General features: G+C 41.3%; 1 protein-coding gene across 4 annotated transcripts in view; it reads right to left on the bottom strand.

Moving 5' to 3' along the window:
- Positions 1-2,884: 2,884 nt before the first annotated feature.
- ATP8B1 (ATPase phospholipid transporting 8B1) overlaps positions 2,885-17,836 on the bottom strand; it is a 134,354-nt gene continuing 119,402 nt past the window's right edge. For all 4 annotated transcript variants that reach the window (XM_070743503.1, XM_070743502.1, XM_070743504.1 and 1 more), the window contains 6 exons: positions 16,850-17,073; positions 14,332-14,415; positions 10,463-10,708; positions 9,843-9,981; positions 7,635-7,765; positions 2,885-5,047 (listed from right to left, as the gene is read on the bottom strand). In XM_070743503.1, coding sequence (XP_070599604.1) covers positions 4,817-5,047; positions 7,635-7,765; positions 9,843-9,981; positions 10,463-10,708; positions 14,332-14,415; positions 16,850-17,073 — 1,055 coding nt within the window. In that variant the 3' untranslated portion in view covers positions 2,885-4,816. The remainder of the gene's footprint in view (positions 5,048-7,634; positions 7,766-9,842; positions 9,982-10,462; positions 10,709-14,331; positions 14,416-16,849; positions 17,074-17,836) is intronic.

The following is a 17,836-nucleotide window of genomic DNA, read 5'->3' as shown; positions in this document are numbered from 1 at the left end:
CAGGTGGCACGCGGAGCCATATTTGCTGGCACATGAGGCGTTGCCCTAGATCAGCTCCAACGTGTATGTATGTGCCAGCCACCTGATTTTTAGCTTGCAGAGAGGCTCTGGGAGGGCAGTTTTGGCTTCCAGGGAACTTTTGGGAGGATGGGGATGGGTGTTTTTACCTTTTCCTGGTTCCAGGGGAAGGCGAAACACAAACCTACTGGGCCCACCAGAAGTTGGAAAACAGGCCATTTCTGGCCTCCAGAGGACCTCCAGGCGGCAGGGGAAGCTGTTTTTGCCCTCCCCAGGTATTGAATGATGGGTGTGGGCACTCACGCATATGCGATAGCATGTGCGCAAGCTTTTTCGGCACCCGAAGGAAAAAAGGTTCGCCATCACTGCCCTAAGGAGATTGTGCAGTGTTGGGAGCTCTATGTCTTCTGCTAAATGGCAGTGGATTAGTCCTATTGCCATATTTTTCAGAGTGTAAGACGCACTTCGATTTTAGAGTTGGAAAACAAAGAAAAAAGTATTCTGAACCAAATGGTGTAGCAATATATAATTTAATAAAATACCAGTGTAGCAGAATACTTTTTACAACCATGTACACTTTTTACAAACTTCAAACTTGACAGCTTTAAGACTAGTGGTCTTCAACTCCCAGAATTTCCCATTTCTGTGAAAAATGGGCCGTTTTTCGCCCGTCTTTTCACAAAAATGGAGGCAATTCTGCCTTCCCCCACTCACCTGAAGCTCTGTGCAGGCTCCCAGCACCCTTTGCCCACCCCATTTTTGTGAAGAAACAGGTGAAAAATGGCCCATTTTTCACAAAAATGTGGGCATTTTTGCCATCCCCCAGCACCCAAGAGCTCTCTGCAGGTGGGGTGGGGACGGACTTTGGGGCAAAAATGGCTGTGTTTGGAAAATAAGACGCACTGACATTTCCATCCTCTTATACTCTGAAAAATACGGTATGTGCTGAAGGATCATGTTCTGTTCTTAATCCCCTGATCCTGGAGCTAAAACAGGTGAAATGCTACTGGTTCAGCCCAGTTTGGTGTTCTGCTAGTGTTGGCAGTGAGAGGCTCTGCCAACCCACAGACATCACCATTTTCTTGTTTTTAACTTTTAATGTGCAAAGGTAGGTGTTGTGGTTAGCTCTGGCCCAGCTCCTGCCCCAAGGACTGTGGATGTGGGGGAGACATCCACATGCTGCAGGCCTGTTTTGCTCCCGGTGGAATCTGATGATGAAGGCTCCTCTGACCAAGAAGACATGAGTGACAGGGAGGAGGAGAGTGTGGCAGACAGCTCAGAAGATCAATTATCTAGCTCCTCCTTGGATTTGGAACAAGAGTTAATGATAGAGCCACGCATGCGGAGAGCGATGCATAGGAAGCAACAACTGAGAGATTATTATCAAAGAAAATGAGGCCACCTGTGGTTGGGTGGGGCTGTGGTAATTAGTGAGGCTGCTATAAATAGCAGCCTGTGGGTTTGGCCATTGTGGAGGATTATCTGATTGTTGTGTTTTGTGCCTGCTTTGCTGACTTTGACCTTTGTGTGCTGATTTTTCCCCGCTTTGAAACTAAACCAGGGCAAAGTGTGTTTCACTTTGTGAAAGAAAGACTGTGAATTACCTCACAGCTGCAAGTTAAGTATCACAGAACTGATAAGGGACTTGTACAAATTACCAGTTTGTTTGGAGATGAGTGCTCTTTGCTATACAAAAAGAGTGCTTCGTTTATTTGCATTTTCGGTATAAAGAACATTGTTTTGAATTTTCAAACGTTTGTGTGTGTGTCTGAAATTGTATCTGTGCATTTTCGGTAGGATTCTACCAGAGAGCTCGACAGAACAGTAGGTAGATTTCACTGCTGAGCTGAAGGTCCTTTGTTTGGTAATGTAGTTAGGCTGGCCCAGCCTTCCTTAATGGGCACAAAATGTCTTTTTGTGGGGGCTATTGAAGAGGAGGCCAGCCTTTTCTCCAAAGCACCTGAGGGCAAGATAAGTAAGGGTTGGAAATTATCAAAGAGAGATCTAACCTAGAATTATTTCTCTGATAGTGAGAACAATTAATCAGTGCAATGGCTTGCCTCCAGAAATTGTGGGTACTCCACCATGAAAGGTTTAAGAAAGAGATTGGACAGCCATTTGTGTAGAATGAGAATTTTCTTGATTGTTGGTTCGAGTGGAAGATAATTTCTTCCTCTTCCATTTGAAGTATTATTGTTATTTATTATTATTTATTGGATTTGTATGCCGCCCCTCTCCGCAGACTTGGGGTGGCTAACAACAATGATAAAAAACAACATGTAACAATCCAATTTAATAAAACAACTAAAAACCCTTATTATAAAAACCAAACATACACACAAACAAACATACCATGCATAACTTGTAATGGCCTAGGGGAAGGAATATCCTAACTCCCCCATGCCTGGCAACAAAGGTGGGTCTTGAGTAATTTGCAAAAGACAATGAGGGTGGGGGCCATTCTAATCTCTGGGGGGAGTTGATTCCAGAGGGCTGGGGCCGCCACAGAGAAGGCTCTTCCCCTGGGGCCCGCCAAACGACATTGTTTGATCGACGGGACCCGGAGAAGGCCAACTCTGTGGGACCTTATCGACCGCTGGGATTCGTGTGGTAGAAGGCGGTTCTGGATGTATTCTGGCCCAATGCCATGTAGGGCTTTAAAGGTCATTACCAACACTTGGAATTGTGACCGGAAACCGATTGGCAGCCAGTGCAGACCACGGAGTGTTGCAGAAACGTGGGCGAATCTAGGAAGCCCCACGATGGTTCTCGCGGACGCATTCTGCACGATCTGAAGTAAGAGAACAGGTAATGTGGATGATTCCTCTTTTACCACCCCCAATTTTATAAGAATCAGCAAATGTTATTTGTGTGCACATAATACCAAGGACACTTTAATAAAAACATTCAAAGCAATAAAAAAATCTTTTTTCACACCAGATAAAAACATTCAAAGGCACTTTACTTATATATACATAATGCTTTAAGAAATAAAATATTTACATTTCATAATTGAGATACTTGCGTACAATCAATGTATTAAAAGTTGCAAATATTGCACTTAGATTAGAAGTCTGAAAGATAAAGACTAACCTCGTCCTCATTTCTGAATAGAAAAATCAATTTTTGAATCAAAGTAATATCTGCTGTTGTTTACCAAAAAGCTGTAAACTTTTCAACATTCAATAGTAATAATAATGAAGGAGTGTACCAGGTTCCATGTTCCTTAGAGATGAGCTCTGTTCATCCACCTACACAAATGTGAGGAATTGTTGTGTATATTGAAACAGGAACATTTGGTGCACGCTGAGAGTATTGAAATGTAAACCATTTTTTAAGTCCCAACACATTGAAATGTGTAGATGGATGCATGTTTTAAAAAGAACATTGTCCTCTTTTTACTATTAAAAAAAAATCATGTAATAAGTTCATCAAAAATGCAAATTATTCTCTTGCTCGTTAGTGCTTCAAACCGTGCTTTTCATTCCCACGAACAAGACGTATCACTCCTCCCCTTGTGAAGATGCTTTGAATTACGTGAACATAAACTCTGTTGAACTTTCTCTGCCCAAATGTCCAAACATTATTAAAATCATACAGCCCTGATTGATCAGTATAACTTTTGTTCAATAGTGCATTATGCTCTTTCTTTCAAAAATTTCACAGGTCTATAACACGGGGACAATGTTTTGATGTGGGATACATCTCACATCTCTTTTGCCACATAAGCAAGTAAAATTGGCATTGTCATCTTCAAGCATGATACTCCTCAGATATTCACACAAATCATTCCAACATAAAAAGGCAGTGCTATATAAAAATCGCCTCCAGTTGTTTAATGGCGAGACGGCTATTTCCCTTGACCAAGAACAACCCAATCAACATATCCTAGAGAAAATTCTCCACTGATTGACTCTGTCTTATTTCTCAAACCAATACAAATAACACAGTAAGATTTGGAGTAAAGGTGAAAAGGCTGGGTATAAAATATATTACCGGAAGGCCACATTGATTCTTGCTGCTACAAAGCTGCTACTCATTTAAAGAGGGGAGACCCCCACAATGCCCAAAGTGAAAATATATAACAAGCTATTGTTTTCCTGGAAATATATCACAAGCTATTGTTCTCCTCAAAGAACCTCTGGTGAAGACATTTTTTATTACAAGCTTGAACGCTGTTGGGCTTTCTCTGCCCAAATGTCTGAACATTACTAAGAGCATGCAACTCCAATCAACCAGTACAACTTTGCTGGATAGTGCATTATGCTCTAAAAGCTTACAAATGCACAGCTAGCTGGGGGGGAAATCATTCTTAGGCCGCCAAAGAAGAATGATATCATGGTAGAATAAATAAACGGAATAAAATGGCATTCAGAATTGTGTTGCCGTGGAGTGGTTCGTCTTTGGTGCTGAGGTGTAAAAAAATCTTTTTTTAAAAAAATAAATCACTACTGTTTAAAAACACCTTTAAATTGTTGGGCTTGAAATCCAAGGCATAAGGTTATCAAAATAAAAACACCCTAAAATCGTTGGGTTTTGTTGTCCAAGGCACCAGGATATCCTTCAGTTCCACATAGAAGCAATGTTTATGCAAGGACGGAGAATTAAAAACACTCAGACCTTCGGTCTGTCCAATTTTAGTCCCAAACAAAGGAATTGGGAAAGAAAAAAATATTTAGACTCCCTTCGTAATCTTGCACACGTTTTGCAAAAGACGAAAAGACTCTGTCGTCCTTTGTAGAAAAAATAAACTTTTGGTGCTATCCTTTCTCTGCTCTCTGTGGTATTACGGGAGTCATCAACTGTTTTCTTCAGCTCGCCTAATTTCGGCCAAGTTGTTGCCCAGGATTGCCGTTAGGGAGGCTCGCCTTCGACGTATGATGCGTCCAGAAGCGATGAGATCAGCGTAACCTCGCTGATGGGAGAAGGCGTACGCAGAACGGCGACCGGTTACCCCGCGACGGAGAACGCTCTGCCTTCGCTTCCACTTCTCCTCTTCGGCCTTGTATTTTTTGCGATTCTTCCGAATCTTTAAAGGAGACAATTGGAGAAGAGGTTAAGAGGCAGAAAGAAGCTCAGTAGCAGCTGTAAGAGAAGATCATGAAGGGTTGCAAATTTTTTTACTATCACTCTGTGGACGTGGCTTATTTTGTGGGCGGGGCTTGCTGGCCATGTGACTAGGTGGGAGTGGCTTGATGATCATATGACCGGGGGTGGCTTAAGATTCATGTGACTGGCTTAAAGGTGGCTCACTTGACACCACTCACCTCAAGGGTTAGGGTTAGGGTGCCTGGTCTCTCCTCGCCTCAAAGAGATACAATTTCCCTATCTATTTATTATTACTGACCATGCAAAATATATTATGTAATTCTATTTATTTATTTATTTATTTATGTTATTAATTTATTTATTTTATTTATTTTATTTATTTTATTTATTTTATTTATTCATTCATTCATTCATTCATTTATTAGATTTGTATGCCGCCCCTCTCCGAAGACTCGGGGCAGCTCACAACACAAAACACGGTACAAATCCAATAGTTAAAAACAATTTAAAACCCTTAATGTAAAAACAATCATACATCTCATACAAACCATACGTAAAGCGGAAACGGCCCGGGGGAATCATTTCCCCATGCCTGATGACAGAGGTGGGTTTTAAGGAGTTTGCGAAAGGCAAGGAGGGTGGGGGTAATCCTAATCTCCGGAGGAGAGTTGGTTCCAGAGGGTCGGGGCCGCCACAGAGAAGGCTCTTCCCCTGGGTCCCGCCAGACGACATTGTTTTGTCGACGGGACCCGGAGAAGGCCAACTCTGTGGGACCTAACTGGTCGCTGGGATTCATGCGGCAGAAGGTGGTCTCGGAGATATTCTGGTCCGATGCCATGAAGGGCTTTATAGCTCATAACCAACACTTTGCCATATATGCCATTTGTACATACATGTTACACACAGGCACACAAAAATATACATTATCTACTATATAAAGTGTATGTACACACAAGGACGCACAGCTCTTCTAAAATTATACACATTCAACCTCATTTACTGCGATAGGAAAAACATACCCAGAAGGGAAAAAAAGAAAAAAAATCAAAATTTGCTACTGGTTTTGCATACCTGACCGTACCCGTAGGAGCCCATTACTGGAGAAGATTTAACCTCTAGACCAGTGGGTCTCAATCTTTCTAATGCCATGACCCCTTAATACAGTTCTTCATGTTGTGATGACCCCCAACCAGAGGTCTAGCGCCAATTCTCCCAACAGAGCTTTAAGCTGATTGGCTGGAAGGTCAGAGGGACACCGCCACTGTAAATGCCTGATTGGTCAGATTATAAAACTATGTTCCAAGGCGCCAGAATAGAAGCTTTAGTTCCTAACGCCATGGGAAATTTGTCTTTTCCCATGGTCTTAGGCAACCCCTATGAAATGGTCATTTGCTTCCCAAAGGGGTCCCGACCCCCAGGTTGAGAATCACTGATCTAAGTCTCCTGGAATTTTTTGGAGCACTTGCAGTGATTTTTAAAAGAATTTATTTCTATTTTTAAACCCCTGTGACTGACTGTTGGCACCATAAATTTTCAGGCATAGACAATGCAACAAATGCTCAATTAAACTTAGGTGTGGAAGAGACCCCAGTGGCTTGTTCCCATTATTCTAAATACAAGGTAGACCTCAACTTATCACTAATTGCTTAGTGACTATTCAAAGTTATAATGGAGTCCCCCTCCAAAAGGGAACTTATAATCCAATTCTAAACTTTAGTAAATTTTAGTTTAGAACTGGACCAACTTTTACTTTTGCTTTTTGGCAAAACTGGGACATAATGATTAATAAGGTTGCTTGACAACTGTTGCAAAAAAAAAAAAAAGTTGCAAAATTGGGTGGCCACATGGGTAACCCTCTTTAAGACTATCACAACTCATGTTTTATTTATTTTGTCTTTTAATGACAAAATCTCTTACATTGGGTTGGAGTTGGGGAAACAGAATGGAGCTAAACTAGAAACATAGAAACATAGAAGTCTGACGGCAGAAAAAGACCTCCTGGTCCATCTAGTCTGCCCTTATACTATTTTCTGTATTTTATCTTAGGATGGATATATGTTTATCTCAGGCATGTTTAAATTCAATTACTGTGGATTTATCTACCACGTCTGCTGGAAGTTTGTTCCAAGCATATACTACTCTTTCAGTAAAATAATATTTTCTCATGTTGCTTTTGATCTTTCCCCCAACTAACTTCAGATTGTGTCCCCTTGTTCTTGTGTTCACTTTCCTATTAAAAACACTTCCCTCCTGGACCTTATTTAACCCTTTAATATATTTGAATGTTTCGATCATGCCCCCCCTTTTCCTTCTGTCCTCCAGACTATACAGATTGAGTTCATTAAGTCTTTCCTGATACGTTTTATGCCCTGTTGTTGTTGTTGTTGTTGTTATTATTATCATTATTATTATCATCATCATCATCATTATTATTATTAATTAGATTTGTATGCCACCCTCTCTGAAGACTCGGAGCAGCTCACAACAGTTCCTACATCCTCCCTTCATATGTTTTAGTTTCCACACTTGTTGATAACCTGGATTGGTAACCAGAGCCTCCTACATACCTTTTCGCTTTTTGTAGGCCAGATGGTCATCATCAAGAACCGGAGGGCAATGATGGGCAGCAAACAGAGAGCGACAGACAGTATTATGGTCAACCAAATATATGGTTGTCGGAGGGCATTCGCAGCAGTACCTGTGAAGAAGACATGACAGTTACAATTCGGTGGCTGACACATGTGGAGTTCCTTCAAATCAGGGCTGGGCTACTGACCGGACAGGGGGGGATCACAGTGGGGTAGCAAAAATGGAGTTCCACCTCAGATCACCCAATTTGCACAGAAATATGTTGAAATAAAATGCAGGGTGTCCTGCATAAACGACGCCCATGTTGTGGTAGTAAAAATTTTGGTAGCCCTTCACTGCTTCAAACCAACGAAACCTAAAAGCAATCTTTAGGGTGCATCGACAGAGGCATCTCATGGACATCAGCAAATGATGAAAGCCGCAATACACCGAGGGAGACACTCCCATATATGTGAGAACGTATGTGAGAACAGAGAGCAGAGCTTCCATTGAATGCATCAGAATCTCGTATTAGAGACATAGAAACAGAACACTGATGGCAGAAAAAGACCTCATTGTCCATCTATTCTGCCCTTATACTATTTCCTGTATTTTATCTTACAATGGATATATGTTTATCCCAGGCATGTTTAAATTCAGTTACTGTGGATTTACCAACCTGTATTTTATCATACAATGGATATATGTTTATCCCACGCATGTTTAAATTCAGTTACTGTGGATTTACCAACCACGTCTGCTGAAAGTTTGTTCCAAGGATCTACTACTCTTTCAGTGAAATAATATTTTCTCATGTTGCTTTTGATCTTTCCCCCAACTAACTTCAGATTGTGTCCCCTTGTTCTTGTGTTCACTTTCCTATTAAAAACACTTTCCTCCTGAACCCTATTTAACCCTTTAACATATTTAAATGTTTCGATCATGTTCCCCCTTTTCCTTCTGTCCTCCAGACTATACAGATTGAGTTCATTACTAGTATTGTGATATTACTAGTTTTGGGGAGGCACAGGTGATATTTTTCTGTTTGTAAAGTACACATTTTGGTACCCCAGGCCAGTGTACTTGGTCCCCAAATCTGAGAGTGGAGAGGATGTGGAGTTAGAAGCTGAGAGCCATCCAGAGACTGTGGTACCTCCTGAGGTGTTACTGAGTGACTCAGGAAATGACAAAGAGCCCCTTATAGATGTAAGGGTGCGCAGAACTATGAGCAGACAGGATTATTTGAGGAGAAAAGGGTTTGGGTATGAATAGATCTATGGAACACTTGGCCACGCCTTGTGGTTATATAAGGTAGGTCTGGCAATGAATGAATGCGAACGACAATGTTTAAACAATGGCAGGGTGGGGACTCTGTGATTTAGAGGTCACCTTTGCTTCAAGACAGTTTTAAATATCTACAATCTGCTTCACAGGGACTTCTGCCAAGATGCTGTGAGTTTGAGTGATTAATAGACCCTTCAAAGAGACTTTAGTTTTTGGATTCCAGCCTGGGATGGTGTTTATCTGCTGGTCATTAGCCTTGGAACCTCACCCCCTATGGACTAAAAATACCTTTGATATTTAACCATTTTATGCTATGAATTATTGGAACAATATACAGTGTTCCCTCGATTTTCGCGGGTTCGAACTTTGCGGATAGCCTATACCACGGTTTTTCAAACAATATTAATTAAAAAATACTTCGCAGATTTTTTCCTATACCATGGTTTTTTCCATCCGATGATGTCATACGTCATCGCCAAACTAATAATTTTTGCAAATAAATAACAACAACAAAAATTATTGTTAATAAATAATTATGTTTATAAATATCAGGATCACTATTCAATGGTGAGTACCAGTAATAATGATGAGTAAATGGCTGTTAAGGGAATGGGAAATGGTAATTTAGGGGTTTAAAGTGTTAAGGAATGGCTTGTGATACGGTCCATAGCCAAAAATGGTATATTTACTTCCGCATCGCTACTTCATGGAAATTTGACTTTCATGGGCAGTCTCGGAACGCATCACCCGCGGAAATTGGGGGAACACTGTATCTCAATTTTATACCTTCTGGCTGTATGTGGGTGGGCTTTTATTCCTACTGGCTTCTAAAAAAAAGATCAGCTGGGATACACAATTTTGGCATTTTAAGGGAATAACTTGTTTGCAGCTAGGAATAAAGGGGGGCGGGAATCAGTACCAACCTGTAAACTGAAACACAGAAGGAAAGAGAACGTGGATCCCAGCACTGTGCAGATCGAACATGATGCCAAAATAAAGTGCAATACTCCCAAATATTGAGAAGGCATTAACAAAAGTCCAATAAGATGTATCCATTCCAATCTACAAGCAAACAGGAGAACAAGACAGAAAGGCAGCCGAGTTAAACCCTGACTTAGTCATGTTTGGAGTAGATCTATTTAAATAATTGGAAGGAGTTAGTGTGACTCCATGTAAGAAAACTTTCTGCCATAATGTACATTTCTCCAATTCTTTTCTATTTCTATGGGTCAGGTACACACGCACAGAAATACACAGCAGGCAATGTATATCTTCTGTGCTGTTTGCTGGGAGGCAGAGGCAGATCCCCCCCCCCTTGTTTTCTTCCTCCAAAACTAAGGTGCGTCTTATACTCCAAAAATACAGGTACTATATAAGAATTTCTGATCATGGCGAGGGTGACCTTAGGGACACTGATGATTGTAGGTGCAAGAACTGCTCATGTCACTTATTCTCAGCACCGTCATAACTTCAAATGCTTGCTAAATTAATGGCCATAAGTCAAGGACTGTCTCTTTCAAGCAGCGGAGGCTGATTGACTTGCCTGAAAATTCACTGCAATTATGAGAGAAGATGAGGCAGTGACCGCAAATGACTGGTAGTCGGAAGGGGCTTCCCCATCCTGCCCCATGGTTTGTAGGTAAGCACCGTACGGTATGAAGAAAATGATCAGCGATGTTAAAGCGCCATGCAGCAGGCTTAAGAAGAACTTCTGATAGTTAAAGAGCAAGTCTTTCTGTCCCGAGAGGTACAACTTAGGAAACCGTATGCTCAGTTTATCACTCACATCCTGAATTGAAAGAAAGAAAGAAGTAATACAAATTACAATCCAGTTGTGGTTCTGCTTGAAAACAAAATCATTCATCATACTATGCATCTCCACAGCAGATGTGCAACATCAAACAACGAATAGAAAAACACCCACATTTTAGCTAATGCAACAGTGGGCAAAAATGAGTTGGCAATGCAAAATAGCTGCAAATTTTTATTTTTTTTAAAAAAAAAGCCAAATTCACCTTTCTGTTGTTTGAGAAGTTGCATGTTAACTTCCTAATAAGGCTTCTTGAAGCCTCCCATCTTCCCATTTTATAAAAAAAATAGAGAACTCAGCTACTCCGAGTCTTCGGAGAGGGGCGGCATACAAGTCTAATAAATTATATTATTATTATTATTATTATTATTATTATTATTATTATTATTATTATTATTATTATTATTTTATTATTATTATTATTTTATTATTATTATTATTATTATTATTATTATTATTATTATTATTATTATATTGTTTTGTTGTTTGTTGTTGTTGTTGTTGTTATTATTATTATTATTATTACTCCCTCCTTGCATTCTTCATGCATAGGCGGTGGTGGGCCCCAGCCTCAAAGATGGGGAATGCGGTTGTGGTGGCGGCCATGTAGTGCGTAGGCTAGCACTGGTGGCAATGCTGGGCATGCACACGCCATCGGCGCTTCCCCGGACTTACACTTGCCCTGCCCCATCGCGAGTGCTGCCTTCCCCTGCCATTTGCCCCTTGCTCGCCTCTTCCGCCGGCTACCACCACCACCCGTGCTGCCGCCATTCATCCCAAGAGCGAGAGGCGAGCGTGGCAAGCGGGTGGTAGGGCAGCAAATGGTGGCAGACAACAGTGAATGGGCACTTAATTGTTTGCCCATTTCCAGTTTTTTTTGCTTCTGCGCATGCGCAGAAGCGGAAATACCTGGAAATCGTGCGCAAGGGGAGGGAGAAGGGGCACGCTCCTTGCTCGTTCCGGTAGAGCCGGGAATGGTAGCTCGCTCCTGTGCACAGGCTTCTCCCTTTGGATGTCCGAATCAACACAAAAGTGTTCAGAGAGGACCAGTGACACGGTCAATATTTGGGATGGGTTCACTCACACTCTGAGTCATCACAAAAGCTTATAACATGTAAAGATATGTCTAGTTGAGTGAAAAGAAGGACCAGGAGTGACATAATATCCAGTAGAGGGTTCCTACCGGTACCATCGATGTCATTGTACCGGTAGAGAAAATTGAGCTGAATGCACAGCTCCGCAGCTCCGGCGTATGTATGTCTGAGCGAGATTTTGCTTCTGCGCATGTGCAGGAAGCAAAATCTCATGAGGAATCAAAAATCTTGCATGAGACTTCAGTGCGTTTTTTTTGCTTCCGCGCATGCGCAGAAGCAAAAAAATTGCTGAAATTTCTCCCCTTGCGAGATTTTGCACATGCGCTGTGGGAACGTCACCTCTCATCTGATGATAGCAATGTTTCAATGTTTGAGGGGCTGCCACAAAAAAAAGCAATGGATGGAAACTAATAAGGAGAGAAGCAACCTAGAACTAAGGAGAAATTTACTGGCAGTGAGAACAATTAAAATCACTGGAACGGCTTGCATTCAGAGGTTGTGGGTGCTCCATCCCACAATCATCCCTATGGAAGGTTTTTAAACATAAGAACATAATTAGAGCCATGCTGAATCAGGCCAAAGCCCATCGAGTCCAGCATTGTGTGTCACACAGTGGCCCACCAATTGTCCATGGGGATCTTGAGCAGAAAGATAAGACAAGACCCTCCCTTTCCCTTGACCGACCCCCAACAAATGGCATCCAAGGGGATCCTGCCTGCCTCAACCAACATAGAGGCGGCACATGGACATCCATTTCAATAACCACTGATACATTTGGCATCCATGAATCTGTCTAATCCTGCCTTGAAGCTATCACGGCTGACAGTTGTCACCACCTCTTCTGGAAGTGAATTCTATAAACCAAGGACCCTCTGGGTGAAGAAATATTTCCCTTTGTTTGTCCTCATTTTCTTACCTATGAGCTTTAGGGAGTGCCCTCTCGTCCTAGTATTGGGTGATAGAGAAAAGAATTTCTCTCTATCCACCTTTTAAGAAGAGACTGGACAACCAGCTGTCCAGAATTGTACAGAATGGTCTCCTGTCTGTGCAGGGTGTTGAAGTAAAAGACCCTCAATGACCCTTCCAACTCTATTATTTCTGATAAACAAGTCAGTCACTAAATGAAGATTTCCTGTACTCTCAAATTGAACCAATACAACTGTTAATTTTTACACTGTATTTGGTAAGTGATGAGTTTATGTTTTACACTGTTCTTTCACTGAATTAGCATTTAGTAAATTGCTAGATTTCCTTCGAAGGATTCTAATGATGTCATGGATATTCATAGGCAAATAACTGGTTCATCAAAGGCATGGCATTAATAAAGTAGCCACACGATGGCACTCTTTCTTCAATATTAATGCAATCTATGGTAGTTCCAAACACTGGGAAATGATTTTGCAATGGAATGGATCAGTGTTTCCCAACCTTGGCAACTTGAAGATATTTGGACTTCAATTCCCAGAATTCCCCAGCCAGCATTCAGTGTGCATTCGCTGGCTGGGGAATTCTGGGAGTTGAAGTCCAAATATCTTCAAGTTGCCAAGGTTGGGAAATACTGGAATGGATAACCCTGATATAGCCATTACAGTGATCCCTCGATTTTTGCGATCTCGTTCTTCGCGAAACGCTATATCGCGATTTTTCCCACCCGATGACGTCACTCTCTTCCTTCCTTTCTCATCTTTCTTTCTCTCTCTCTTGCTCTATCTTGCTTCTTCCTCTCTCACACTCTCTTCCTCCCTCTCTCATCTCTTTCTTTCCTTCTCTCTCTTTTTCTATCTCTCCCCCTCTTGCTGGCGGGCGGCGGGCGGCGGGCGGGCGGGCGAGTGGGGGCATCAGCGAGGAAGACCCAGGGAAGGTTCCTTCGGCCGCCCAGCAGCTGATCTGCTCGGCAGCGCGGCAGCAGCGAGGAGCCGAATCGGGGTTTCCCCTTTGCGTGGGCGGCGGGGAAACCCCGATCTTCGTCTGCTCGCTGCTGCTGCGCTGCCGAGCAGATCAGCTGCTGGGCGGCCGCAGCAGCAGCGAGCAGACGAAGATCGGGGTTTCCCCGCCGCCCACGCAAAGGGGAAACCCCGATCTTCGTCTGCTCGCTGCTGCTGCGCTGCCGAGCAGATCAGCTGCTGGGCGGCCAAAGGAACCTTCCCTGGGTCTTCCCCGCCGTCCACGCAAACTCCACCATCTGCGCATGCGCGGCCATGAAAAAGGGCGCGCATGCGCAGATGGTGTTTTTACTTCCGCAACCCTACATCGCGAAAAATCGATTATCGCGAGGGGTCTTGGAACGGAACCCTCGCGATAATCGAGGGATCACTGTATAGTGGCTATAATGACTAAGCCAAAACCAAAAACAACAACAACAACAACAAGAAAAAACAAACCACGTCATGGCTTATTGTATTGTGTGAATTTAGTCAACAGAAATTTCAGAGGCCATTTGTTTGCATCGCACACAGAAGCAATGATCAACTTTTAAGGATCAATTTTTAGTTTATTATTTGGACAAACCTGGTCAAGTAATCCAACAAGAAGAACTGGTAGACTGGAATATAATACATTGTATAGCGTGATAAACCAATCCTCGTATGCTGTCTGTAATTGCAAAAAAAAAAAATTACACCTTTAAAAACATTTATTTAAATCGTATTTAAATAAAATAAAATAAAGCCATATCAGAAAAAGCAACTTTGGCAACAATCAGCAATCGAATAAAACAACAAATTTAAAACAATATAAAAATCCACACTAAAAGGCAAATCCTACCAAAATGGATATACAAACTTTAGGTAAAAAGCAGAACTCAGAATGAGGTTGAGCCAATCAAGTGGTTTGTCTGATTGATTATCACTGGAGAGTGTGGCGGTTTATTGTTTTGTATTATTTGTATATTGGAGGGTTTTTTTGTTTTTTTGTAAGCCACCCAGAGTCACTGAGAGTAAGTGGGTGGCCATATAAATTTAAATAAAGAAATGTGGGTGGCCATATAAATAAAATAAATGAAAAAATAAAATAAAATAAAATAAAATAAAATAAAATAAAATAAAAAATAAAAAAATAAAATAAAATAAAATAAAATAAAATAAAATAAAATAAAATAAAATAAATAAAATAAAATAAAATAAAATAAAATAAAATAAAATAAAATAAAATAAAATAAAATAAAATAAAATAAAATAAAATAAAATAAAATAAAATAAAATAAAATAAAATAAAATAAAATAAAATAAAATAAAATAAAATAAAATAAAATAAAATAAATAAAATAAAATAAAAAAATCATAAAATAAAATAAAATAAAATAAAATAAAATAAAAAAATAAAAAAATAAAAAAATAAAATAAAAATAAAATAAAATAAAATAAAATATTCTTACATAAATAAGAATGGCCAGCTCAACAATGGAGCTAATCTAAGCATGTCTTATCTGGAAGCTCCAGGCCTGATGACATAACCAGATCTTGAAGGACTTCAAGAACATCAAAAGAGGTGCAGCTAATTTCAGGGGGAAGAAAATTCCATAAAATGGAAGGGATGACTTTGCTAAATTATCAGTGGTGGGTTGTAAATGATTTTGCTACTGATATATGCATGCGCTCATGCGCGTGGCGCTTTTGCGCGGAAGTGTACAGAATGGGCGAACAGAGCCTCCCCCTGCTGACACCAGTAATGGGCTGCTCCTGGTGCAGGCCATTCTATAGAGTGGTAGTAAATTCCGAAATGAGAGCTCAGCTGTACGCCCCCAATGGACGTGCATGCCCTTGCGTGAGATTTGGCTTCTGTGCACATGCCCAAAGCCAAATCTTGTGTGAGGATGCTCGTGCGAATGAGATTTTGGAAATTTTTGGCTATTTTTAGCTTTTGCACGTGCATGGAAGCAAAAATATCGTCAAAAATTACCGAAATCTCATTCGTGCACGCATCTTCATGTAAGATTTGGCTACAGCACATGCACAAAAGTTCAGTGTGCACCTGCGTGCCAGACACGCACGCATGGCCGCCACCTGGACTGCACCAGTAGCGCCAGCAATGGGCATCCCTTCAGTGGCGGGCATTACCAGTTCTAAGAACTGGTCTGAAGCGGGAGTAACCCACTGCTTAGTCAAATGCTATGGCAGCTAGAACTTCAAGGACCAAGTACCCCTTGTTCAGCCCTATCACAACTTTGAACAGTTGCTGAATGAGTTAAGCAAAGTGAAGACTAACTTTCCTTGATCACCTATCCCAGTGATGGCGAACCTATGGCACGGGTACCACAGGTGGCACGCGGAGCCATATCTGCTGGCACATGAGCCGTTGCCCTAGCTCAGCTCCAATGAGCATGTGTGTGTCGGCCTGCTGGTTTTTGGCTTGCACAAAGACTCTGGGAGGGTATTTTTGGCTTCCAGAGAGCCTCCAGGAAGATAGGAAGGGCATTTTTACCCTCTTCCAATTCCAGGGAACCTTTAGACCTGGGGAGGGCAAAACACGAGCCTACTGGGCCTACCAGAAGTTGGGAAACAGGCCATTTCTGACCTCCAGAGGGCATCTGGTGGGGGAGGGTGTTTTTTCCCCTCCCGGCATTGAATTATGGGTGTGGACACTCATGTATGCACAATAGTACACACCCATGCTCTTTCGGCACCTGAGGAAAAAAAGGTTCATCATCACTGACCTATCCTAAAGCATGCTCCCCCGGAGATTAGAACTGCCCCCACCATCCTTGCCTTCTGTAAACTCCTTAAAACCCACCTTTGCCACCAGGCATGGGGGAATTGAGATATCTCCCCCGGGCCTATACAATGTTTGTATGTATGTTTGATTAATAATGGGGTTTTTAAAATGTTTTTTAAATTATTAGATTTGTTATGAATTGTTCTATTGCTGTTGTGAGCCGCCCCGAGTCTACAGAGAGGGGCGGATTACAAATCTAATAAATAACTAAATGCTAATCCTTTTTCACTGCACAAATCAACAGAAATATATAAATTCACAAATATTTCTAAACATTGATTACTGCAAAGTTTTCTAAGTCGTCTTGATGCTTTACCTGAGCAGAGTAGCCATTGAAGAAGGAGTACCAGAAGTGCACTAACGTAAAAGCAAAGTTTTTGTAGAAGAAATATCGAAGGAATTTGCACATTCTAATGTAAGACCATCGACCATGAACCAGCAACAGCCTCTGGAGATATCGGAACTGGCCAAAAGAGTAGTCACTGGACATGACGGCTTGCATCCCTTCTTGACCACTGATCCCAACACCAATGTGGGCAGCTAGAATAAGAGTAAAAAAATACACACCATTGAGCTGGCTCATTTATTGTAATCATCTATTGAGTAATTCATTTTTGAAAATTAAAAATTAGTTTTAAAAAAACGTTATGGAACAAAAACAAATTCATTCCTGATTTTGTATAGGTTTATATGTCTGTGATGGCAATGCTATTGCACGTGGGCCACGGATGGCACACGGAGCAATATTGGAGGGCACGCGAAGCGTTGCCCTCTGTCAGCTCCAGCATGCATGCACACACTAGCCAGCTAATTTTTGGCCTTGGGGAAGGCCGTTTTAACCTCCGGAGGCTTCAGGAACCTTTATCTATCTATCTATCTATCTATCTATCTATCTATCTATCTATCTATCTATCTATCTATCTATATATCTATCATATCTCTCTCTCTCTCTCTCTCTCTCTCTCTCTCTCTCTATCTATCTATCTATCTATCTATCTATCTATCTATCTATTTTGTCTAATATATAATACACATTGAAGAGAATAGATATGTAATAATATAAATAAAGAAAAGAATAGAAGAAAAGATATAAAAGTATAGGTGAACATATTTGAAAGGAAGAAAAGATAAATGAGATAAGTTCAGAAAAACAGACCTCAGGTTTGCCCGTTGTGCTGTTTTTTGCACTCCGGGGCTTCAGGAAGCTTCCCTGAAGGCTCCAAAGTGTGGAAAACAGCACAACTGGCAAACCAGAAATCTCTTGTTCCGAACTTCCGATTTGCCCGTTTGGCTGCTTTTTCAC

The sequence above is a fragment of the Erythrolamprus reginae genome, chromosome 2 (assembly GCF_031021105.1).
Source record: "Erythrolamprus reginae isolate rEryReg1 chromosome 2, rEryReg1.hap1, whole genome shotgun sequence".
In the NCBI taxonomy this organism is placed as follows: Eukaryota; Metazoa; Chordata; class Lepidosauria; order Squamata; family Dipsadidae; genus Erythrolamprus; species Erythrolamprus reginae.
Note: the sequence above shows the minus strand (reverse complement) of the source record. Positions and strands in the feature narration are given on the sequence as shown.